The sequence below is a fragment of the Phalacrocorax aristotelis genome, chromosome 13, assembly GCF_949628215.1.
Source record: "Phalacrocorax aristotelis chromosome 13, bGulAri2.1, whole genome shotgun sequence".
NCBI classification, from domain to species: domain Eukaryota; kingdom Metazoa; phylum Chordata; class Aves; order Suliformes; family Phalacrocoracidae; genus Phalacrocorax; species Phalacrocorax aristotelis.
The window spans coordinates 16,373,067-16,398,218 of NC_134288.1; the positions used below are offsets into that span (position 1 = coordinate 16,373,067).

Sequence of the window (25,152 nt, forward strand, 5' to 3'; positions counted from 1 at the left end):
AAAGCACAACAGTGTTCCTACAGTGTTCTTGTAATTACTCTTCACGCATATTAACGGTGGTTTCCAGAGCTTACTAAAATTGGTGGGTTCCTTTCTGTTGGGCTGAACGTGCTTAGGTGAGGCCTGAAATTATTGTCTTTTGCACTCGGCAACCCTGACGGTGCCACATGATATACAGATCCCCTTTCTCTCCTTACTTGTGTGTCCCCTCTGGCTGAAGTCACATGCTAACTGCAAAAACATTAACCACTATGTCCTCTTTAAACCCAGCCCACTATCAGCAGCAGGGAGGCCATAACCTGGCGTTTTCTGGGAGATGTGGTCTGTTTCCGATAAGGGCTATCTAATCACTTCACAGAGTTGAAAAGAGATAGTAGGGACAAAAAACCCCTGCTAAATATATATTATTTCTCTTTCTTTTAGAAATCCTGAGCACTGTAAGCACACATCATTTAAATACAATAATAAAAACGTTTCCTGAGTCATCAGTTGGATTTGTTGTGAGACCTGAGTGAGTTTGCACTAACATATGAGTCACATTAAATCATTAACCCCACCTGAAAATGTCAGCATGGACTCCATGACCCCAGGGAACAAATTTAACAACGCAAAAACTTGATCTGAAAAAGCTAACTTTAGAATGAGACTAGTTCGGGCCAAACATAGCCAGTCCTGCGGCTTGAAAGACAACCTGAGTCATGTCATGTCGTACACACGGTGGGGCTGTGGCTGGACGAGCCGGGGAGGTCGATGCATCTTTGGAAAGTTTCTCATGCCTAAATCGGCCTTCTCGTTCAAAATGAGAACAAAAGAATAAAGCTAGAGTAGGAAATAATTTGGCTGCTCAAGGAGTTGAACGTAAGAGCTAGTGCATTCATGCCTTGTCCAGTCTATGCTAACAAGAGTAATTTGATAGTCAGTTAAAGAAATGTTTAAGTTACTCTTAACTAGCCAAGCGTCAAAGAAAAACCTTCGCTTCTCCTGGGTTTTGGTTGTATTTCTTTACTTAAAAGGCGACTGAAATGATAACATGCTTTGGGGACCACACAGGTTTTTTGAAGGACGTATGTGTACCTTGGCCTGATGATACCGACATATTATTTTCACAGCTGTGACTTATGTTTTTACTACAGATGCTAAAAACAGACCTGGCCATGAGGATGTCATGACAAGAACAGCTCTTTTGCAGCCAAACTCTCCAGTCAGTCACCACAGTCACCACAGTGTGTGTGTTTTAATAACACAAGGGAAACCGTGTGCTGTATAAGCGTGAAGAAAAATCAGAGTGCTTAAAAAGACGAGTTTTTTCCAGGGGTTGGCGATTAAATAGTAGAGATGTCACTTGTGGCTTGAATTGTACAAACATGCGCATACATGTGCAATTAATCAGACGGTTTATCCCTGGTTCAAGGCAAAAGAGAACCGATAGAAAATTCCCTTGCTGGAGGGACGAAGTGGCTGGAAGTACCCATGAAAGGTTATAAGGCATGAGACTGCATAAGAGTACCCCATTTCGACTAACAAAAATGTTTAGAAACTTAAAAATGAGGCTGATAACCTCATGACGCCTGCTACTAGTGAGGAAAAGGCAAGGCAAGGGATGGCTTGTTTTCTGGCAATGGAAGTTGCAGGACACAGATGTCAGAAATAGTTGTCTGAAGTATGTCCTGAACCACAGCCCCTTGCTGACGTTCGGGTTGGAGGACAGATTAGGCAAACTCAGTTTCAGACTACCCTACACAAATTGCCAAATGAGTCAAGATCCCATGGCAAGGTGACCTCTGCAAAATTCCCAGATAGTCCAAATCTGCGTTTCAAATAATCCCAGGTCTGACATTTCAGATGGCCTTTAGCTTCATGTCAAGGACAGCATATGGCTGAAAGGTGGTTTTTGTTGGGGAAATTATGCAAATCATACTGCTTGGAAAACATTTGGTGGTTTTAACAGGACTTCACTTGAGGCATTGAGTTCTTTCTAATCCAGAATTCATAAACAGACTGCAAAATAGTTATGCAAAGATAAACACAGTGGACAGCTATGAACCAGACTAAGCAGGTTTGGAAAGGCAAACTCCCAAAGTCATACCTGCAGGATGAGTTGAGAAAGCCAGAAGTCCACGTGCTGAGATTGTAATCACAGCAATGTCCTCTGGGAACTTGAACCTAGATTGGAAGAAAATACCAAATAATGGATAAAATAGAAGCTTGCTGGAACAATGGAACTTTTTGGTAGACGCGATACTCTCATTTGGTGGAAATAATATGAAAGAAAATGGCTTGTTACCAGGAATGTTCAGCTCTGGGGCCCTCAACATAAGAAGGACAGGGACCTGTTGGAGCGAGTCCAGGGAAGGGCCACGAAGACGATCTGAGGGATGGAGCCCCTCTGCTGTGAGGACAGGCTAAGAGAGTCGGGGTTGTGCAGCCTGGAGAAGAGAAGGCTGCGGGGAGACCTTCCAGGACCTGAAGGGGGCTGCAAGAAGGCTGGAGAGGGACTTTCTACAAGGGCATGTAGTGATAGGACAAGGGGTGATGGCTTTAAACTGCCAGAGGGTAGGTTTGGATTAGGTACAAGGAAGAAATTCTTCACTCTGAGGGTGGTGGGGCACTGGGACAGGCTGCCCAGAGATGCTGTGGATGCCCCATCCCTGGAGATGTTCGAGGCCAGGTTGGATGGGGCTGTGAGCAACCTGGTCTAGAGGAAGGTGTCTCTGCCCATGTCAGGGGGCTGGAACTAGATGATCTTTAAGGTCCCTTCCAACCCAAACCGTTCTGTGTTTCTGTGATTCTATTTTTTAGTATAGTTACCAAGATGCCATCTAAATTATTGAACAATCAGACTATTGAACCATTGGAATTACTCTTCCAGGTGAGACCTTTGGTCAGCCAGTGATCCTGCTGTCTCCAGGGGTGATCTAAGACCTTCAAAGCAAGGCAGGAGAGAGACGGTTTTAGCTAGGTACCAAACACACCGTTCCTTATTAGGGGTCTCTTACTCTCTAGTAAGAGATTGTCTTAAATCCTAAAATATTCTATTTAATGCTATTTCAGAAACACATCAGCAGTAACCATTGTTATTATTGGATTTTTTTTTTCATATGGCAGCCAATGTCCTCTGAAGGCTTCTGAAATCCGAGTTTCATGCGTGCTGTGGTTCAACCTTTGCCCTTTGTGATCGTCACTGTGCACGCCAAACCAACTGCATTTGAACAAAGGAGATGCCAAGCCTAGAAGTGCAACGTGCAAAGACATGAAGGAGACAGGTGTGGCAGGAGGAGCAGCGTATACCAAACTGATAAACTCTACAGCTTAGCAGGGGTATAAAGGAGCCAAATGATGACGCAGCTATGTATATCTGAAGTGTCGCTCTAACAATTAAATCCAAAAAACCCCAAGTCGGTAAGAAATGGTACTTGCGATGGCTTACCCCAAGCCGTGTGCAGCCAACTTTATTAATCAGATTGATGGGGAAAGTGAAATGCAAACCAGAACAGCGTTCCAGGCACTCCCCAATGAGTCACCGCTGCAGCAGACAACATCAAGGAGAAATGCTGGTTGCCAATTTTCCATTCTTTCCCCAGGTATTGCTTCCCTAACATTGCCCTTCACAAATCTCTCTTATGCTGTTGAATGTTCTCCTCCGAGCGGCTCCTTCCTGCCAGTCCTCTGCCGGCAGCTCTCGCCAGCTTTGGGAGTAACGGAGAAATGCCACCATGCGACTCAAGTGAGAGTTTGGCCTCTGGGAATCCTCAGCTGCAGTTCAGAGGATCCGCCCTCCTTCCTGCTGCCTACATCGTTCACGTCTAACTAGGGAGGCACATATTTTCCCAAATCCATTCACAGAATTTGCAGTAGCGACACTTGATAACAGCGTTGCCAGGCAACAGGCTCCCATTGATTTAGGGCATTCTTTCTGTAAGTATGAACAAGCGCGAGAGTTACGTATCTGTCATCGCAGCAGTGCTAATAATGGCCTTTCCTCTGGCTCCTCCTCCTCAAATGTTTAGATCTTGCGCTGCAACGTGTGGGCTCGGCCAATTTGTAAATAGATGAATACAAAGTGATTCAGGTAAGGTGACACAGGCAAAAGCGCACCGAGTGGGAGCATCTAGCCAAAATCGCCCTGTGTTTCACAGGGATTAAGGCAAGGTATTTTCAGCAGGAAGTTCTTACAGTGGCAAAAAAAGCGGGAGGGAAATTGTTCTTAGATGTTGATGAAACTACTTAAATCCTGTGAAGAATTTTGGCAAGGAAAAAAAGTAGGGGAAAGTATTCCAATAAATTCAGAAGTTTTGTTTTCATTTTGTAAATTCTTGACATGTGGGGGTTTTTAATGAATTAGAGTGGGTTATGTAATGCATACTTCCTGATCAAATAAAATTTTCCAAATGACCTAGCTCGTTTGAGGATTTCTTTTTCACTTGTTTGAGAAATATTTTCATTTTGAGTCATCCCTGAGTAATTTTTTCACTCATTGAACTGCAATGCTCATTATTAATAGCTAAGAGATGCTGCCCAGATCACCTGGCGAATGCATGACAAAACAATGCAGAAAAAGAAAAATGGGGTCCCGTGTTTTAGTCGAACACCCCAGATGGAAGACTTTGCTATCTGAAGGCATTTTGTTTTGCTGGGAATATTTCTGACCATTCGCAATAGTGCTCAGATGCAGAACTGAGCCTCTGCGACCCAAAGCGTCGGCACCCAGCTGTGGTTTTACCTACGCGGGCAGGTTGGGGCGGCCACGCAGCAGCGAGGTTCAGCTCCAAAGCAGACTCTAAACCCTCTCAAGTGGATGTTGCCTTTCAGATCCCAGGGACTGCTTCATTGCTGCCTCTTTTGGACTAAAACGCTGCACACAGCGCGAGGCGCCTTGTTCAGTGTGATTTAAGGCTGCCATCTGCCGTCAGGCTGCAACAGCCCTGGACTCTGGGCCCCATCTCCCTGCTTTTGCTGTCAGAGCGGGGAAAATGTTTCCAGCAGGGTGAATTCATCCCTGTTTTTACATCTCAGAATTGTTGCAGTATGGAAGTTGTGGGGTTTTATGTTTTTCTTTGCTTTGTCTCATGCGTTATCGTTGCCATCGTCTCAGAATTTAAAAACCACAACAACCCACACCACTACAAAAGTAGCGTGGGTAATTCTATAATCTGCTGATAGCTTCCAAATAAAATCTATAGGGTAGGTTACCTTCTATATGTGAATGAATTATGCCAGCAGCAGCAACAGCCTGATCTGTGCTCTCATTCTTTGTAACAACGGAAAAAGTCTCTCTTTTTTAAAAAATGCTGTTAGGAGAAGTTACAGTTTTTAATGCTGTAGTTCCTTCAAACTGCAGTTCTGGACTTGCATTCCCCGGCGTTTGTTTCCTACCCTGTTCAATCTTAACGTGGGGCTAAAGGCAATAGAATAATTGAGCAGAGAGGAGTAAGAAGTGCAAAGCAGGCAACAGACCTCTTATAATTGTGGAAAGAGATGCCAAGGGTTACCAGCTCCCACAGGTAAATATGCTTACTCACAGCTGGAGAAGCTTACTAATGGGAAGATACTTCAGCCTCTGTAGTGGAAGAGGAACTAGTTAGTGAAGAATTCATTTCTTGTTCTCTATTTCTCAGCAGAAATCCAAGGTGAAATCTTGGCTCTCTTTCAGAGGGCTGGCTGGCTTGTAAATACCCAGAAGGCAAAAATTAGAGAGCCTTGGTGCACAAAGAGCTTTATTCCTCTTCGTCACAATGGAGCTATAGAAAGCCTGGCTTCAGTGGCGGTTTTGTTTAATTCATGTGATTTCTCACTAGCCCTGACTCACCTGGCAATGACTCACCTATTTCACTTTTGTGAACTTTCATTTTATTGAATTTGCAAGAAAAAATGGTGTGGAGAGCAGCCACCATTTATTGCTTTGCTGGAGGGAGCCTATGAAGAAGCAGTTTAGAGGATAATGAAAAGTTCACACTAGAAAAGAAAAACAAAATAGACCTAACTCTGACAAAAAACCCCCATGCTTCAAAGTAGAGACCTATGGGGAAGAAGAAAAAGAGGACACGATCAATGTGAAAAGGCACAAGTAGCAAAGAATAACAAATCCATTGTTTGACTTGCAGCATAAATCCATAAAAGGCTTTTAAATATATATCAAGCTCATTCATAATAACAAGGTAAGCTTCTTGTAGTCCCTTTTGCAACGCAGGTGACATTTCTGCGTTTAATCTATTTGCATCATTTCAAAATTGGCAAATTAAAGAAAGGCCCCAGAATAACACTTGAAACAAACTGGAGCTTGGCAGAAAAAGGAATATTAGAAGAACTCCTCATGTTTAAGTATCAGAGGAAAGGTTGGGTGGTTCACGGTTATCAGAGGATGATTAAATTAAAATAAATCATGGAGTGAGAAGATATATTGCTGAGTCTTTATTAGAAGCAATAAGAGAAAGGTGTCAACAAAACAATCTCTTGCACATCTCTTGCCCTTAAGATACTCCTACAAAGGGCAGATTGGGAGAAAAAAAATTGGTAGATGAGTAAAATATTTGTACTCCATATGTCAGTTTTAAGATACGTAAGGAAATCCTCGTAATGGAATATTTTAAAGCCGGACTGCCTATTTTCAACTGGAAAACGAGGAAAATGGCAGGAATCTTTCGGAAGGGTTGTGGCTGTCCTGCGAGAGCGCGCTGTGCAGGACGGCTCCCAGAGCCACAGCCGGGCACAGGCTCCCCGTTCCCTTCGTGTGAAAGAAACGCGCGCATCGAGGCGGGCTGGGGGCCACCGCAGGGCCCCTGCCCTGCGCGGGGGCACCGCGCGCCGCCACCCGGTTCAGTCACCGCCGGCGGCAGGGCTGGACGCCGGCGCAGACCAGCTCCCAGCTCTGCAAACAGCCCCTTCTGGGAGTAACATGAGTAAAAGCTGTGCAACTTTGTGGGCAAGAAGTGAGAGAGGAATGTTGTTGTGTGGTCTTTTTTAAGTATAGTTGCTTCCATGCAGTTATGGCTTTACTTAGGCTTAACGAGGCGCAGCCGGATACACATCGGGGTTCAGGGGAAGGCAGGAGGATGTCCTGCCCTGCGCTCACACGGACTCCTTTGTTGTTTGTGGTGTCGCTGGCCAAGACATTCCGGCTATTCCAGGTATTGGTTAGTGTTTCTTGCCAGGGGAGGGCTAACTCACCGTTCTTACAATCAGCTGTGCCTAGATCCGTGCTGCTGGCACTTCACCTCCCCACTGGAGGATTAAACTAGCGGAGGTATTCACTGCGTAGTCTCAACACAAGCCAGCACTGAAGCTAGCCAGGGGACATGCTTTTCCACCCAGAAGGCATTCCCTTTGGCACTGTTCCCAAAGGCAAAGCGCAATCACTCTGTACTATCAAGACTGAGAGGTGCTTTCGCTCAACCCACATTTGCTCTGGGCTTTGTTTATCTGATCTATAATTTGCTTACTTTCGTGGGTGTTACTCATTCAGCTATTACCTGGATCATTTAATTGTATTTCCGCAATGTTGATTTTTAGGGACATGCATGACTTTGTAATACTATACCAAAGCATTAGGAATCTGGACAATATTGGCTAGAGACATACAATGGGGGGGAAGCTCAAAGTTTATGACTTTACAAGTCCATGAAATCAAAAGGAATGTTGTGTTGGTCATCCATCTGTACAATGAGCTAGTTCCAAAGAACCCGACTGCAAAAAGTATGTCTTCTAAATAGCACAAAGTCACCTGTTTGGCATTAAAACCCCTCTGTCGCAGTGATTTCTGCACCTCTGGCTCCATTGTTAGTACACTCTAGAATATGTTGACAAATGAACGCAACATATGAAGTCAAACAAATCCTCTGATGCCTAGCAGAGAGGGCACCAGGGCATCCCCACTATTCGTCCTGCTAGGGTTTTTAACTGGCTGCCAGAACATCACCTCTGCCATCCAAAGCTTGTCTGTGAACTGAATTTTGGGTGTTATGAGGACTGCAGTGGGGCCACAGGAGAATGTCCTTACAACCAGTCCTGAAGGACAGAGAAGAAAAGACTTGGCATTAAGTTCTCACCTTAAGAAACTGCATCCTAGGGATTTTCAGGTTAGTTTGTGAAGGAACACAATTTCACTAGGTATTGGAGAGCAAGTGATCAACAGTGTTTGGGGATGCATCTTTGAAATGGGGAAAGACTAAACACTTTTGCATTTCTTCAAGAGCCTGAATGTCTTTTTCTTGAAGCCCAAGAACAAGGACTTGAGTTTTGACATCTCTCTGAATGCTTGGGAGTCCCTTTGCAGTAATATTTTAGCTCTTCCCAATCCTCTACAATGGGATGCTGAGCACGTGGTGGGACGTAAAGTTGCCCTTCCATTTCACGAGTGGGCAAAATGAAACACGAAGTTGAAGCTTACATAGAACATAGAAATCCTGAGCCTCGGTCATGGAGGACAGGTCAGGGCATACCCTGGTGATTGAAGGGCACAGTGTGTCAGTAACCTGTCACTCCTGCAGAGCTCCTCCTAAATTAGGTGAATCTTCTTCATTTAAAGCAGAAAAATGGATATAGAGTTTTGAATCCAGAAGTAATTACTCCAAGCTGCATCAGACCTAGAAATCTTCAAATAGCTCTCACTTTTGCTATTGAGATTTTACAGTTTGAAATATTAAATTTAGTCAAGAAGTTACTATCTGGTAATATTATCCCCCACAAAAAATATAAAATGTTACTGGATTTGAGTATTATTGATATTACTGGTAGTGAGTTACAGTTAGTTTGTAGATCTCTTGAATCGCAGTGTGAATTTTGAATATTTGATAGCTCCTCTTTGCTGCTTCTTTACAACTTGACAATCTCTTTCACGTTGACAATTCATTTAAAACAAAACCCCAAATCTATCAAAATGTTTTAAAACACATTCAAACACAAGCACCACTGAATCAATAAAACTACAAAATCCCGAGACATGTGCCATATTTTTTGGTACGTGAAATAACTGGTTTTATGAACCAGGAGGATTTACAAGAAGCCCTCCCGTGCTGCTTGAAACTCCTGCTTTGTTTCTCCCAGCTCACCGGTGCCACGTTCACTCTCTGCTGGCGCAATGTCATTGACTTCCATGGCGAAGGGTGGTCTCGCTCTGTTTAAAGCTGGGAGTTATCCTGAAAGAAAGCTTTAGCTTGTAGCAATCAAGAACTCGCTGAGTAATACGGCAGAGTCATGGAGATTAGCTGAAGCGCTGAGGTGGTGGTTTCAGAAAGGGGAAGGGGCAGCGCAGGAGCTGGCAGAGGTCATATCAGCTATCTCACTGGCAGCTCATCTCCAGTGGTAGCCATGAAATTATACAGTATTCTCATACTCCACAGCCATTCACCGAAATTAGTGTTTCCTTAATAATTTCAAGCTTTTATCCCTTCAGTGTACTAAAGTTAGGGCTGCCCATGCTTATGTTTTCACTTGACAGAAGTTTAACAAATCGTATTTTTCCAGGAAGAAATATTAGCTCCAGCTGCCCTAACCCTGCAGTGACCTAAGGGAGCTCTCCTGCGCTGAAGAGGAGTATTAACTGCGCGCGGCGGCAGCTGCAGGGATTCGCATCTGGAGTCTCTACGTAGGGTTTTCCCAGATCACGCCCTGTGAGCAAGAAGCATCCAAACAAGGTGCCGAAGGGGCCAGTCAATATTGTTTTCTTGGGAGAAGTCAAAGGAAAAGGAAAGAAGGAAAAGGGAAGGAAAAGGGAAGGGAAGGAAAAGGGAAGGGAAGGGAAGGGAAGGGAAGGGAAGGGAAGGGAAGGGAAGGGAAGGGAAGGGAAGGGAAGGGAAGGGAAGGGAAGGGAAGGGAAGGGAAGGGGAGGGGAGGGGAGGGGAGGGGAGGGGAGGGAAGGGAAGGGAAGGGGAGGGGAGGGGAGGGAAGGGAAGAGGAAGGGAAGGGAAGGGAAGGGAAGGGAAGGGGAAAGGGAAGGGAAGGGAAGGGGAGGGGAGGGGAGGGGAGGGGAGGGAAGGGAAGGGGAGGGGAGGGGAGGGGAGGGGAGGGAAGGGGAGGGAAGGGAAGGGGAGGGGAGGGGAGGGGAGGGGAGGGAAGGGAAGGGAAGGGAAGGGAAGGGGAGGGGAGGGGAGGGGAGGGGAGGGGAGGGAAGAGGAAGGGAAGGGAAGGGAAGGGAAGGGAAGGGAAGGGGAGGGGAGGGGAGGGGAGGGAGGGAAGGGAAGGGAAGGGAAGGGAAGGGAAGGGAAGGGAAGGGAAGGGAAGGGAAGGGAAGGGAAGGGAAGGGAAGGGGAGGGGAGGGGAGGGGAAGGGAAGGGAAGGGAAGGGAAGGGAAGGGAAGGGAAGGGAAGGGAAGGAAGGGAAGGGAAGGGGAGGGGAGGGAGGGAGGGGAGGGGAGGGGAGGGAAGGGAAGGGGAGGGGAGGGGAGGGGAGGGAAGGGAAGGGAAGGGAAGGGAAGGAGGGGAGGGGAGGGAAGGGAAGGGAAGGGAAGGGAAGGGAAGGGGAGGGAGGGAGGGGAGGGGAGGGGAGGGAGGGAAGGGAAGGGAAGGAAGGGAAGGAAGGGAAGGGAAGGGAAGGGGAGGGGAGGGGAGGGGAGGGGAGGGGAGGGAAGGGAAGGGAAGGGAAGGGAAGGGAAGGGAGGGGAGGGGAGGGGAGGGGAGGGGAGGGAAGGGAAGAGGAAGGGAAGGGAAGGGAAGGGAAGGGAAGGGAAGGAAGGGAAGGGAAGGGGAGGGGAGGGGAGGGAAGGGAAGGGAAGGGGAGGGGAGGGGAGGGAAGGGAAGGGAAGGGGAGGGGAGGGGAGGGAGGGAGGGGAGGGAGAGGAGGGAAGAGGATGGGAAGGGAAGGGAAGGGAAGGGAAGGGAAGGGAAGGGGAGGGAAGGGAAGGGAAGGGAAGGGGAGGGAAGGGAAGGGAAAAGAAAAGAAAAGAAAAGAAAAGAAAAGAAAAGAAAAGAAAAGAAAAGAAAAGAAAAGAAAAGAAAAGAAAAGAAAAGAAAAGAAAAGAAAAGAAAAGAAAAGAAAAGAGAAAGAAAAGAAAAGAAAAGAAAAGAAAAGAAAAGAAAAGAAAAGAAAAGAAAAGAAAAGAAAAGAAAAGAAAAGAAAAGAAAAGAAAAGAAAAGAAAAGAAAAGAAAAGAAAAGAAAAGAAAAGAAAAGAAAAGAAAAGAAAAGAAAAGAAAAGAAAAGAAAAGAAAAGAAAAGAAAAGAAAAGAAAAGAAAAGAAAAGAAAAGAAAAAATTTGTACATTTTCCTCAGCCCAAAGCCATGAGGGCAGCTGGTGGTGAAATACAGGTTTGAAATCAAGAGCACAACAGAAAGGCAGGACTGCCGACACCGCTTCGCCTTCATGGCAGTCGGCACCGGGCGTTTGCAAAGCCAAAACCTGACTGTGGGGACTCGCCCTCCGCGCGAAAGCCAGCACGTATCGCCAGCTCAGCCCGCCCCGCTGCGTGCTGGCGCAGCCTTCGCCTCACGCCTGCCTCCTCCTCAGGAGAGAAGAGCGTCGTAGACACGATCCACGCGGATCAAGCACCCTCTGAAAGACAATTACTTCTCGTACTGCTAATGCTGCCGCGGGTTCGTGCTGATTGTGACTGGGCTAGCTTCTCGCCAAAGCGAAGAACGAAATACATGGTCTACAACAAGCCTTTTCACCCCTGTTTTTTCTTCTTAGTAAGCCAAGCTCCTCACATTTTATATTTCAGGCTTGGGAAGGGGAAGGGTGATAGACTGCCAGGGGGAAAGTGCAGCCCGCAGGCTTCAAAGCTGGGACAGCTGGCGAAAGTCGTGGCCCAGCCTTTGCAGAAGCTGTATTAATGAAGTGAAATATTTAACATAGTATTGTTATCATCAGTGCATATTTGAGGGAAACATAAAATGCTCATACAGGAGGATAACTGTTGTTCAAATGCCTGTCCCACCCACTAAGGCACTATGTATACAATAACTCTCTGTTTCAATCCTGACACAGTAATGTTTTATCTGTTCTAGAAGCTCCCACATGAAGAAATAGCTGGTATATATTTTGTAATTCTCCCTCTTTAAAAAAAATAGCGACAGCAGGAACCTGTTGTTTTTTTGTGATGGGGGAAAGAGAAACAATAACAGATCACCAGTTGCCTTCCTACATGAACACTGCGAACCGCAGTCAGCATCTGGAGAAACTAGAAGTTGCAGTACATAGGTTGAAAAACCATGTTCAGGCTCTTCCCAGTCAGCAGCACGAGCGAAGGCTTCTCATTCGGCATGGTGTTTCAGCTGAAGCGCGTGAGCCAAATCCTGCTTTCGCGTTAGTGGGGATCTGGAGGGATTCCACGGGGTTTGGTGGAGTTATTTCAGAGTGAAACCGCAGTAACTCAGGCTGCAGCCTCGCTCGCGGTCCCTGCTGAGAGGTACGGGGAGCATGGTAATAATTACTGATGATTCTGCTTCCCTGGAGCTCCCCGCGCTGAAGCAATTATTCTCTCCTTTTCATTACCCATTCAGACCGCATTGGCTAAATACAAGACAGATGCAACAATTAATATGGACTCCATAAGAGACAGTGGGGAAAACCTACTTGCTGAAAACATAATTCTTCGGTAATCACTAGGAATCGCTAACTGTAAAGGAGCCAGATCCAATAAAGCTTAAAACTGAAGCAGAACTTAAGCAGAAACAGTTTTCCGTGTAACTCTGAGTCAGGCATTTCAGTTTTGGAGGCACATGAGTTCAGATGTGCTTTTCTTTTCTAGTTCAAAACAGCACCTGCTCTCTGGAAGATGGGGGTGTTTGCGTTGCTGGTGTGATGCGTCTGACTCTACCTCTGCCCCATCGTTCGATCTCGTGCCTGTCCTGAGGATTATAGCTTTCACTCCAGGTGTTTAGGAGCGCCAGCATCTTATTCTGGGCTACATCGGTTGGTGAAGCCGCAGGCCTGTAACAACATCAAACACTGCACTGACTCTGGGTGTCTGGAAACCTGCTCTACAGTGGGTTACCGAAGTAACTTACACTGATCTGACAAATCTGAACCTCAGAGGGCTCACCTAAAGCTTCTTAGGGAGGCAAGGTTACCCCTGAAGACTAGGAGTCGCTGTGTTCGCCATGTGCCATCTGCACTGAAGCGTTGGACAGGACGGAGACTCTCCCTTTCTTCTGAAATGATTGTGTTAGGGTAAAAAAACTCTCATTGCCAGGACAGCCTTCCCTGAAACATGGTATTTCACCAACGTTTTCACTGCGGAAAATTCCCGCTGGGATAGTCAGATGATATTAAATGTGGTTTGGACGTTCAGATTAAGCTGAAACCACAGAATGGTGGAAAGGAAGATGGTTACGTAGCTCCTGACAGATTTATTGAGTTTCTGTGAGAAACAACTCTGTGCCACCAGCTCCAGTTACTTTGGTGTCTGCTTCCTTCCAGCACCGCCTGGAACCAAATCACCTAGTTTAGACTTGCAGCCCCGCTGGATTCCTTGTAGCTCAGCCTGCTTCTCTGACCAAAGAAGGCAGAAACATACCCCATTTACCCTTTCCACGGTCGTCTTGGACGGGATTGAAATTGAACTCAACGAACTTGGAATTTTTCACTGTAAACAAAGCCTCCTTTATTTCACAACTCATCCCTGCTTGCGGCTGTTACTCAGCCGTCAGTGCAGGGCAAACCCCGCGGACCTTGGCGGTTGGTGTGTCACCCCTCGGTCAGTCGGTCCGGACCTGCCCGGGTGCCGAGGGCAGGTGAGTCCTGGGCTGGCCCTGGGGTTTAGGTGGCTCACACGGCTCTTCCCACTCGGGATCTGGGGTAAATTAAGCAATGCAAATGTTGGGCTGGTCCTCCCTCATCGGAAAGAAGGAGGAAGTCCACGACTCCCTTCATCCATCCTCTTGGGACTGAAATGGGAAAGGCTGAGTCAAAGCTTCATTTGTATTTTGTCTGAACCTGTCACAATTTGACTGGAGTTATGCTTCATTTTTTCTTCCCCAGCTGTTCTCCTGCACTTTCCTCCTCTCAGCTCTCTCTAGTGTTGCTAAGGGTGTATTGCTGCTCATCCCTCCTGCTCTGCTAAATAAACCTTGACTGTAACAGCCAGATGGATGTCCTTACCTTAAATTAACACGTCAGCCCCTGTCAGGACCACATATAGCAAAAGGAGATGCAAAAATAGACTAATATTAATCCCCTCTTCAATTATCAATATTTGAAATGGTGTTGGCTTTCATTCTGGACAGTCATAAAAGAAGCTGGCTAATCATATATAATTGTTGGGAGCTCTGTGCCATTAGTTAACATGAAGTTTTATGCAGCTGTCAGATGCACACGCTGAGCATTTCCTGCAGGGAGGAAAGATTTATTTGGTGATGGATTCATTATAGATTTTGGATCGAAAAAAATTGCATTTTCCTCACTGAAAAATCATGAAAGAAACACCCAGTTTGCTCTGCTCCGGAGAGGATTCTCCTCCGTGGCCATCGCCCTCCCTCCGCTGCCATCCAGCTAAATAATTCCTGAGCACGAGGCAAAACAAAACTCACCGTGTGCACCGCTGGCCTGTCCCTCATGAATACATGGGATGCCTTCGAAATGGCTGTAAAAGAATAATAAAACCAGAGCTGAAATATGCCTCAAAGAATGGACGGATAATTGTCCATTAGGGTCCCATAACTGGGAAAAATTAAATCGGTATAAACCTCCCTCTGATCTCTCTAATTTAATAAGGTTACGCCAGTGTAACCAAGAAGAGCATCTCAGTGGCTGCACATCAAATTAGCTCTCAGTCTAATTGCACTGATGTTGGAGGAGTCACAGCAGAAAGATATTTCCTCTGATATTTGCTGCAGTTATTTCTGTTGCTGTAAGCGCTGCCAAACCAGGTCAGAGGAGGATGAGCTACGAGGAGGAGGGGAGGGAGAAACGGCTTTGATCTCAACACAAATAGCCTTTATACTGCAGAAAGACACAGGGGGACACCGAGAGCGTCCACATTGCCTGGCTGCAGGCATCCAGCTCCGTTGCCAGAATTCAGGGATCGGCCTTGAGAGGGAAAGACACTTCTGATGGGTGTCACAGCCACCTCCTCATTTCTCCGCGGTGACGCAGATTCACAGCACAGCCTGTGCAGCATCCAAAGGAGATGCGTCCCCTCACCTAAACGCTTATGTTGAATGTCCAAAGGTAGGCACTGACCTTTCCTTTTAAAAGTATCTAAACTATTCCTGCCCAGTCCATGTCATGAAGGGGAAAAATGCCTGGATGAATAATGGCAAACACAATCCTGTGGGAAATAAAGGAAAGCGTACAAACATCCTTCAGCAATACTACCGTCTGCTTGGGCTTAATTCTAAAAATGGACTTTTTCAAGGAAAAGGAGTATTTTTATTCATATAGTCACAGCAAATGCCATAAGGTGAAGTATACGGTAATCCATATTATTTTTTTTCACAACCCACATTAAGTTTTTAAGACTGAATTTTATGTGTTTTTAGGAGCAAATAGCTCCATGGAAATCAAACATACTGAATCTTATGACATAAGAGAATGTCATTTTCTTAAAGAAATGAAGTATTGCTGGACTGAAACATTTACATCTTGCATTTCAAAATTATTTCATTATAATAATTAAACCCAAGGAGAAAGACCAAAAAAGAACAACAACAACAACAAAAAAAATCAGTGAATGAAAACTAGTCCAGAGGCACTGAACGGGCGACTGGCTTCGCAGCCAGGTTGGTATTTTGCACCTTAGCCCGCAGGTAAGTTGTGTTGCCGCCACCACATGTGCCATCCAGAGACCATCCCCAAACACCAGATTCTTTCTCTGGACAGGATTATGACACTGAACTTGTGGGGTATCATCTGTGCTTGTAGGCAAAGATTTGCAATATCTAAGGTGATAAAATAAGGAAAAAAACGATAAAACTGCTCGACCTCACGCTTGAAAACCTGAGGGAATCAGAATATCCACTCATCCTCCCATGCACGGCTGAGCTGGTGGACGTAATCAGAAGCTCTGTTTTCACGCCTATAGTTCCTTCATCATCCTCTGAAGCATCTGTCACCATTCACAGCCAGCACATCACCCTTGTTACAGATCCGTTTCTTTACGATGGCTAATAACAGATTTATATTCAAAACCATGAAGCGACACAGACATGAGAGTGCCGTCGGGATGATAGGAGCAAGTATATAGGGAACAGATCGCAGGGACTGCAATGGCTTTCCAGTTTATTTGAATCTTGAGGCGCATTCTGTGCAGACAACACACTGCTGGAGACAAGCTGATTAATATATTTGATGGCTTGAAGCTGACAGTCAAGTGATCGATGGACACCAGGCTTGGATGAAAGGAAGCCTAAAGAGAACTTCTGGGAACCCCTGGCCTCAGGATATTTAATGAATAATTAAGGAGAAGTTGACATTGTGCTTTTAGTACCTTCTCACCATGACTGTTAACAGCATTGCTGCTGCCACGGGCTGTGCTGGGGCGCAGCCTTGCAGCGGGAGATCCAGCCAGTCCCCACACTGGTTTATGATATCACAACTCTTTGCTATCGCTTTCCCAAACTACAAAACAAGGAATTTTTTATCGGTATTACGACAGTCTGTGGGAACCCCAGTTCCCGAAACCTTTTATTGGCTGAGGTGGTGTGAAAACACAGACCAGAAACTCAGAACTCGGAAAGCCTTTCCCTGCTCCAGACACCCCCAGACTGAGCGTGGGCTTAGTAACTCACGTAAGGGAGCAGTAAGTTATGGAAATAGGTTTAAAATATAAACCCCTAGTCATTTTGCACATTATGGGAGGATATTAAGATCCACTTTGACTACAGCACACAGTCATATTATTAAATGTACTTTGGTTTTTTTCTGCCATTGTGGGAAAAATCCATCTTTGGAAGGGGTTTTTAGGTGTTCAGCACAACTTTGCAGTTTCCAGCAAGCGTTGGGCTGCCCCAGAGCCGTAAAGTCGAGCTTGCATTTGATCAGGTTTGGGTGGCTCAGGAACAGAAGATATTTTGAGAAGGGCTGGGAAGGTGGACCACACCAGCCCTCTGTGTGTTTGCGCCCGGTGTTTGTGAGCGCTCCCTGTGCTGATTACGGGAGGCAGAGGCTGGGGCAGGGGCAGCGCTGCGGGGCTGGGCCAGCAGCACCTCGCCCTGACCAGCTCCGCTCCCAGGGGTGCTGCGTGCCCCCGCCGCCCTCCCCCAGGTAACTTGTGCTGCTGCTGTCAGTTTGGCTTCTCCTGGGTTTTGCTTTTTCTTTTTTTCTGCTGGTTTTTCATCCGACGCTTGAGTTTAGTCCTGCATGGGCTCTGGTGCTGAATGATCTTGGGAGCTTTTTTTGTTTGGGCTTTAAAGCGCTTGGTATAAATTTTCCCTTTTGGTGCACTGGCATTTTCTGCAAAAGGACACAAGAATAACAAGATCAGCTCTCTGACAGAGCGTTTCCACCAGCCAGGTTGGTGTTGTTCACCTTTGTGGCACTGTTGAACCGTTCCCTCCCTGAAAGCCCAGGGTGTGAATGTTTGAACTGTTTTGCTTTTCCCATTTGGTTACAATGCGGGTGGCTGAAAGAAATGCGTTAAAATCTGCTCCTAGAGGCTTAAGGACTGTAATTCTGCATGTCCTGGATGCACGGCCAGCTGCCAGGTTGCTATTCAAATTGTTCTTGGGTGTTTCTTGTTTGCTCTAGGTGAGTCATCTCAATCCTTCCTTCTCCTGTCCCTTCATTACTGTCTATTGTGTGTCCATTTCTCCTCCGGAGCCACGGACAATGCTCAGGCGCGTTCGTCCAGTGGTTTCATCATACCCAACACGTGTCTGAGCTATTTTTTTCCGCAGGAGAGCAATCGAGAGCTGCACTGAAGGAAGGTAAGGAGACTTTCTAAAACCCTATCCTATTCGGAGTCCTTCTTCGGCTCCACATCAACCAGAGCAGGACCTCCTGCCTTTCTAGCTGGATGCTGACTGACACGTCCCCACGTTCACCTCTTTTCCAAGAGGCAGGATAAGGGACAGGGACCTACTAAAGCAGATCCAGTCCTTGCCCTGCGGCCACAAGGCCGGCTGCTTTTTGCATTAATTATTGCGTGCTAGGACCTTCCTCTGCCTCTGGAATACACGCGAGTTTGTTTAAGTCTTTCCCCGACACCTGCGGAGTGGAGTATCTGTAACGAAAGGATATGCAAACAGAACTAAGTAAAGGTGATTGGGTTTTCTTCTGACATTTAAGTACAACATATGGCAAGTTTTAGTGAGGAACTAATTGTGTAGTTTTTGTATTAATAGACACTGTGACACAGGTGATCGTAATATTCGCGGTTGGTCAATACTTCAGGAAGGTCAGGCTTCTCTGGCTTTAGCCAGGGCACACAGCAGATCACGGATTTTGTTGTGATTTTCTTGCATAGTTTTCAAAGCTTTTACCACTCCGCCAGGACCAAAATAATGATTTTTGAGAGTAAGAGAAAAAGGAGAATTTTACCAAGCCTTGAGCTGATGCTTGGGACACACTACAGTTCATATAATGTTGAAAAAAAACTGAAAAATGAAATTTTCTTTTGGATTGCTTTCTGAATTACAATAGAAGCAGTGAAGCATAATTTGGGCAAGTTTCAGAGCTCTGTCTGATCTGGAGGCTGGTAATTCATGTTCCTTTTTAAACCAGTTGGGCTGCATTCCAGCTGGTCTGAATGAGTCCATGGGTCTGTCCTCCTCCCACCTCCCCCCACTCCCACCCCCCCAAGGATAATATCCTTGAAACTTAACCGAAAAATCTGTATCCAGAAAGGAAGCTTAAGGATGAGGATGAGCTCACTCAAGTTCCTCTCAACTTCTAAGGGGTTTCTTCTCATTTTGAAAAAAGTGTTCTTACACCAGCACCATCTGTTTTTCCCTCTCAATCCCCAAAAATCCCCTTGGTCTCTTCTCCCAAATTTGGTCTCTTCTCCCAAGTTACTAGCGATAGGATGAGAGGAAACGGCCCCAAGCTGCGTCGGGGAGGTTTAGGTTGGATATTAGGAAAAAATTCTTCCCTGCCAGAGTGGTCAGGCCCTGGCACAGGCTGCCCAGAGAGGTGGGGGAGTCACCGTCCCTGGGGGGGTTCAAAAAACAAGGAGACACGACACTTCAGGGCATGGTTTAGGAGGCCTGGGGGTGTTGGGTTGGGGTTGGACTTGATGATCCCAGGGGTCTTTTCCAGCCTTAATGATTCTATGGTTCTATTCTATGAAAATTGTCTTGTCCCTGTGAATGTTGTGAAAGCTTCCCTGATAAAACAGACACCTTGCCGACCACACCTCCCACCTCTGGTGGAGGTTTGCTCCATGCTCACAGCTTACCACAGAGCCCAGCTTTGTGCTTTTCAGGTGTAGAACAAAGGGCACAAATAGGTCCTGCCTGGTGGTTGTACTGCTAAGAAATAGCCATGGTTAATAACCGAGATGTACCAAAAACACCCAATGGAGAGACTAAGTCAGCATCCCAAGAGACAGTGAAGGGTTCGCAGCTGGATAGAGGTCCTCAGCCGTTGGCAATGTCTGATTCTGCCCACCAGGAACAAGCGTGTGGCCAGACCCTGGCTGCCCCCCAAGGCTCTCAGGCGAGTCACTGCACACGGGAGCCCTCAGCGTCCTTTGAAAATCCCTTTGTTTGTGTGAGGGCTTTAGCTGGTTGCCAAAATGGGGCTTGGGGCTTAGCTTTTGGCAGCCCACGTCTAAAATGGTGGTCTTTGTAAATGCACTGGTGAAAAAAGACACCAAATGAGAGCCTTGTGGGAGTTCCTTATATTTCTGAAAACCTCCTTGGCTCCATGTTTAATAATTTTATCTTCACGAGAAGGTGTTTCAAATGAAGGAAAAAATTGATTTGTTCATATGAACTAGAGCCCTGAGCACTTTGGGAAAAACATAACCTTTTAGTGTTAAAGACCAGGCTGGAGTTGCTCATTTATGTAAATCTAGAGCCGCATATGGGTGCCATCAGATGCGATAGCCTCTGCAGCAGCAATTTCTAGATGCGATGGCAGAAGCAAATAGCTGTGACATTACTTGCTTGGAAACTTGAAACTCTGCAAATTTGATACCATTTTGTATGAGTATATTATCACTTCTGCTGATACTCACTTTTGTCTATAGGTGGCAGTGACCTTTCACTTTTTCTGTAAAATAGGACCGAAGCATACATACATATATATCCTCCTAATTTTACTAAAGGATCTGGGCCAGGGCTGTGAGGCTGTGCCACTGACTGCGCCCTGCACCCAGAGAAACGGCCACAGCCTTGTCCCCTTTCTTCAGTAGCCCCTTTGCCCCAGAGCATGACAAACGTGCAGCTGTAATACTGCTCGCACAACGCAAAAAGCAGTGCAATACAGTAATCGACTACTATTGCAAGGAGTGGAAAAGTCTGAAGACATGTTGTATACGTGCATGGTGGAGAACTGCATTTGCTGTTTTGGGTTCGTATTCCCGAGAGGGTTGTGTAGCAGGTTGATCCCATATTTAGCAAAAAAAAGCCTCCAAGTCTTGTCCAGCTTTCTATGAGAGAGAGGGTTCCGGTGAGTGAAAATCTTTAAAATTCCACGTGACCACTGTGTGTGTTTTATTTCAGTGAGAATTATAAACTTGATTGTAGAGAATGGGTAACCCGTCCTAGAGCAAAATATGCCAGAGCTCAGAGCCTGTCATCTCTGCTTTGTATCAGTTAAAGATAACTTACCTGATGTGAGTAGAGCTGCATCAACAGGAAACTGAATTAATTGAGAATCAAGCTGCAAATCATTGTCAAAAGAGAGAAAAAAAAAAGGAATTCGCTTCTCTCACTCCCCGCAGATATGTGCTGATTTTACAGCACATGTGAAAAAGGAAGTACATAACCTGCAAATATTCCGTCCTCTGCTTAAGTTGTCTTCTGGCATAAACCAGGCGGCCTTGTGAATGGAAAACAAAAGTAAATCCTCCAGATTCAGCCAGATACTAAATTTACCATCGAGACTAAGCAGTAGGATTTGAATCTTGTTTTATTCTCTTCCGATAGGATAATGCTTAAAGTTGCTAGGAAACAGAATCACATAGCAAGGACAAGAGGCCATTGTACATCCACGGGGAAACGTTGGCTGTTTTCCACCATAAATCAGAAGTTCTGATTTATAGTGGAAATATCAGCTGAGAAGATAAAATCGCTGTAAAATAACTCTGCACTCTGAAATCAGGGCTCAGTCCTACAGCTACACTTTATGCAGCGACTCTCAGCAGTGCACGACCACAGTTCATGTTTCAGCATCAGTGGGGGCCGTTCGGCGTCCAGCGCGGCACTGGGCACTTAGCAGAGAACAACAGCCATCTCTGGAGAGAGACCCAGCTTGGATTTCATGCCAGCTAGGATGCAACATAAAATAGAAGCCAGATCTGGACCATCCCTGTAAAGCAAAGGTTTGTAGATTGGGGTTAGGAAAACACCGGCTCAAGCTCTGCAGGCAGTAACTGGAGGCAGAGGCTTGGGTCCGTGGGCTGAAAGGAGAGCTGCCCCCAGTGCTCCCATCTGAATTCTGGTGAACGTGATTTAGCAAAAATACTCTTTTCCTTCTTTTCTCCAATATCCAAGGGTTATTTAATTAAAACACCAAAGAAGTTCCTCTTGTCCATACCTCTGCAGCTTCACTGGTTCATACGGGCATGAACCAGAGCAATAACAAAGCAGAGGAGCACTTGGTGCCCATGGTGGCTGTGCAGGATTTCCAACAGGATGAGCACTGAGGCTGGAGCCGGCTCCAGCCCTCTGCCTTCCTCTCTTGGGAGACCTTCCTCCTTCAAGGTGTGGCTCAGAATAGTTTCTCCTTATTGTTTGTGTAGCTTTAACAGTGTATATACATATATATCCTGAGCCAAAGTCAATAGGAACCGTCCTCTCAACTTCAAACTGGTTTGCCCTTCAACCATGTTGCAGGGAGTGTGTTTGGCCCCCAAGAATTTGCAGTCCTAAAGCATAGTGAGGTCAGAGGGTACATAAATGTATTTTAAATTGAGGGGAAAAGAAAACAAACAAACAAAACAAAAAACCCCAGCAGGTTTATATGTACTTGTAGATAGGAAAGAGGCTAAAATCGAATCAAACACATTGCTCCTGAAACAAAGTTTAAAGAAATCAGAAGTGTTTCACTAAGTGTTGAACTATCTAATGGACTAACAGTAATTAACCAGCTAAGATTATGCCTGGATTGCAGTCAGAGCTGTGACTCCAGCAGGTATGACCATAAGAAAGCCATGTTAAACTGACTAGCTTGGGTGTCAGTAGTGCTGCACCTGTGGCAACGCAAGATGCTCGAAAATCACATCCCAGACCCCAGATGAACGCTGCGGTGGCTGGTTCCTCTTGTCTCTGACTTGCTGCAGCTACAGTCTTGGCAGTGCTCGGACTAGCCAAGGAGAGGGAGTGCAGTTACTGCTGTGAGCTGCAGGCGACTGCTGAAGCCGTCTGGAGCAGGCGAAATACCTCCACAGCCACAGGCGAAAGTTCTGCCCAGGGATTTGTTATGCGTAACTGCAGGACCTACAGGGCCTGATTTTCAGAGTTGACGTGCACAATGTCTTTCCATGCTGCCTCTTTTCTCTCTTCTTTTTTTTAAATGAAAACCAAACAAAAATATAAACCCCCACCAAGCCGCTGATTCACGGATTTTGGTCTTTTTCACTTTATTCTGCTGCTAACTCCACGTTACTATAGACTGAGTCCTAATGAATGGTGCAGGTGTGATTGCACCCAGTCTTCCTCAGCCAACAGGACCAGTTTGTACCGTTTTCAGTGAGCAGCTGTGAGCCCCTGTGCATAACTGGCTTCGAGTGAGAACGGTGGGTGCAGCCCGGTGACGGGGACAGGTGCCTTTGGGGAGGCAGGTGGGGCTTATTAGGAACTTAAACAGCCTGTAAAAGTCTGTCGCCATTGGCTGGCTCTTAATTTGAATTAGGCAGTAAATGCATATTAATGACAAAGAAAGGTTTCTTTTTCCTTCCCCCTTGCAGGAATTATGGGGAATACAATGAGCATCCCAGAGGAAGCTGAAGAAGACAATACATGCATGGTAAAGAGCTATCAGGTACGCAAGAGCTGCCCGCTCCCACCTTCCCTGCTTATTGCAGTATTGCAATTTTCAAATTGCATGATTTACTCAGTGCTAAGAACTGTATTATTTGCTATTTCAGGCTCTGTCTGACTCTCCTGACAATATTAAAAATGGATCTGTTGCATTCGTTCAGCCTCATGCTCCCGCAATGAATGGTGAAGGTATGTACTGGGGAAGGGTGGCATATTTGCACTTCTTTTTCACCAGACAGGTGGAGAGAGGTTTATACTGGAGCAACAACAAATATTGGTGCGTGGCCTCAAATTACCTGTGAATCAGTACATGTGTTTTTTTCAGAAGCTTGAAAGTTTAAAGATAACAAAGAGTAAAATAGGCAAACGTCTCTAAAGTCCTCTGGAAGCTGTTTAGTTGTTCTGAGGATCTGGTTCTGCATCTGGTCCACAAAAAGTGGTTTTATAGAGCAAAGATTTTGGTTAGTGTGAAGTATGATAGGGCAGGAGTGGTTTGGCACTGGTCCCCTTCAGGTTGCTGTGCAAACCTCAGGGTGTCCCGTGACAAGCTCCCCCTGCGCTGGGCTCTGGTGGAAATGGTGCCTCTAAGAGCCTTGGAGGGATCGTTGCTGCAAGGAGCACAAACCGGGGCTCCTGAAAGGGGCAGAACGTGGCAACGGCACTAGTGCAAGGGTCGGTGGCCGTTACCGAGGTTTTGTGTTTGTGGGGGGCACAGTGAAATGTTGTTTTGCAGGCTGGAGTACGAGAGCAGTTCGCGTGTTGGAAGGGAGAGCAAGCTGGCTTTAAGTAATGCCATGGCATCCCTGCTGCTAGCAGGGAGTCACCAGGTGATGTCGTCGTGCTCGGATGCCAGACTGAAATATCCACTGGTGTGGAAACCCATAGTCTGGAGGGGATGTAGGAGGCGATTAAAAAACCCCAACCAAACAAACAACCGACAAAAACAATGCCACAAGGGGACTGAATACATTGGAAAAAGTACATGCAGGCTAGAAACTAAATTTGTTGAGCTTCAAAATATTCCCCAACCACTGTGGAGTAACCTTCACAAGACACACGTCCGTGCTGTTGATCAGGCGGCTTTGTTTTGCCAAACCTGTTCTCTGGTCCCATCGGGCACAACTCTGGGACTAGGCAGAAACTGGGCTGTTACGGAGAGCCACTATAATTTTCTGTTTATAAAAGGAATCAACAAAGTGCCCGAGGCTTAAAGGTCTATCCCCAAATTACCTAACAATGATGCCTAAAGATAGGCAGGCTAGAACAGCTGCTTTGCAGCAAGCTCTGCAGAAGTGGAGTATCTTGGGATGGATGGAGGAGGTAAGGCAGTAACGGGCCATAAAAATGACTGTTGTACTGCTCCAGGTAACACCAATGAGGTCAATGCATCTCACTCGATTTAAGTTTTGTAAGGAGCTTGAGGAAGGCGTCTCAAGGGATACCCGAGGCTGGTAAAGGAGGACTTCACCCTGCTGAGCTGGCATTTTAGCTCCGTGACTCTGAGGGTGCTCACCGAGTGCCCCAGGTTCCTACACTAGCAAGTGTAGGAAAGGGTGGGGGAATCAGGCAGGCCCAAAAGGAGTGTATTGGTGTAAACTATTTAAAGACCAGAGTAATGTATTGAAGTGACACAGGGAAAAAGAAGGGAGTAGGAAACTGTTTGGGGGGGATTTCTCTTAGTGGCTGCAATAAAAGACATTATTTTGAAACATTCTGCTTGTACTCAGCCTTCTGGGGTGTTTCGAATAGCTTAATATTAAATAAAAGAAAATTTTGCAAAACTCCTTGCAAACTAGTTACAAAAACCAAAATAAAATTAAAAAATAAAATAAAATCCAGGCCCCAGCTACATGATCTCATCTACAAGATTGTAAAGTCTTAGAAACCACCTCTGCATTCTTTTTTTTGTGTGTGTGAAACCCTATTTCTGATCCTTTCATAGCAATTTCAGCAAGTGATATGCTAGAAATGTGAGTGCCTCTTTGTTCGTTGAAACACTTCCATCTTGTTCTGTGATTTCTGGTCCTGTGTTCTTGAGTAGTTGCATTGCTTTGACTTCAAAGATACCAAACAATTATTTGTTAACAATGAAATATGTACAGGGATATTTTTTTCCTGTCCTGTTTGTCATTTAGAAA

General features: G+C 45.9%; 1 protein-coding gene across 11 annotated transcripts in view; it reads left to right on the plus strand.

The window, feature by feature from the left end:
- Positions 1-16,925: 16,925 nt before the first annotated feature.
- BCAS1 (brain enriched myelin associated protein 1) overlaps positions 16,926-25,152 on the plus strand; it is a 56,285-nt gene continuing 48,058 nt past the window's right edge. For 3 of the 11 annotated variants that reach the window (XM_075108678.1, XM_075108682.1, XM_075108684.1), the window contains exons 1-3: positions 17,661-17,794; positions 22,942-23,015; positions 23,122-23,203. In XM_075108678.1, the coding sequence (XP_074964779.1) occupies positions 22,947-23,015; positions 23,122-23,203 (151 nt within the window). In that variant the 5' untranslated portion in view covers positions 17,661-17,794; positions 22,942-22,946. Of the gene's footprint in view, positions 17,133-17,654; positions 17,795-22,916; positions 23,016-23,121; positions 23,204-25,152 lie in introns of those variants that run through there. The other 8 variants (XM_075108685.1, XM_075108681.1, XM_075108686.1 and 5 more) reach the window with 8 other exon arrangements.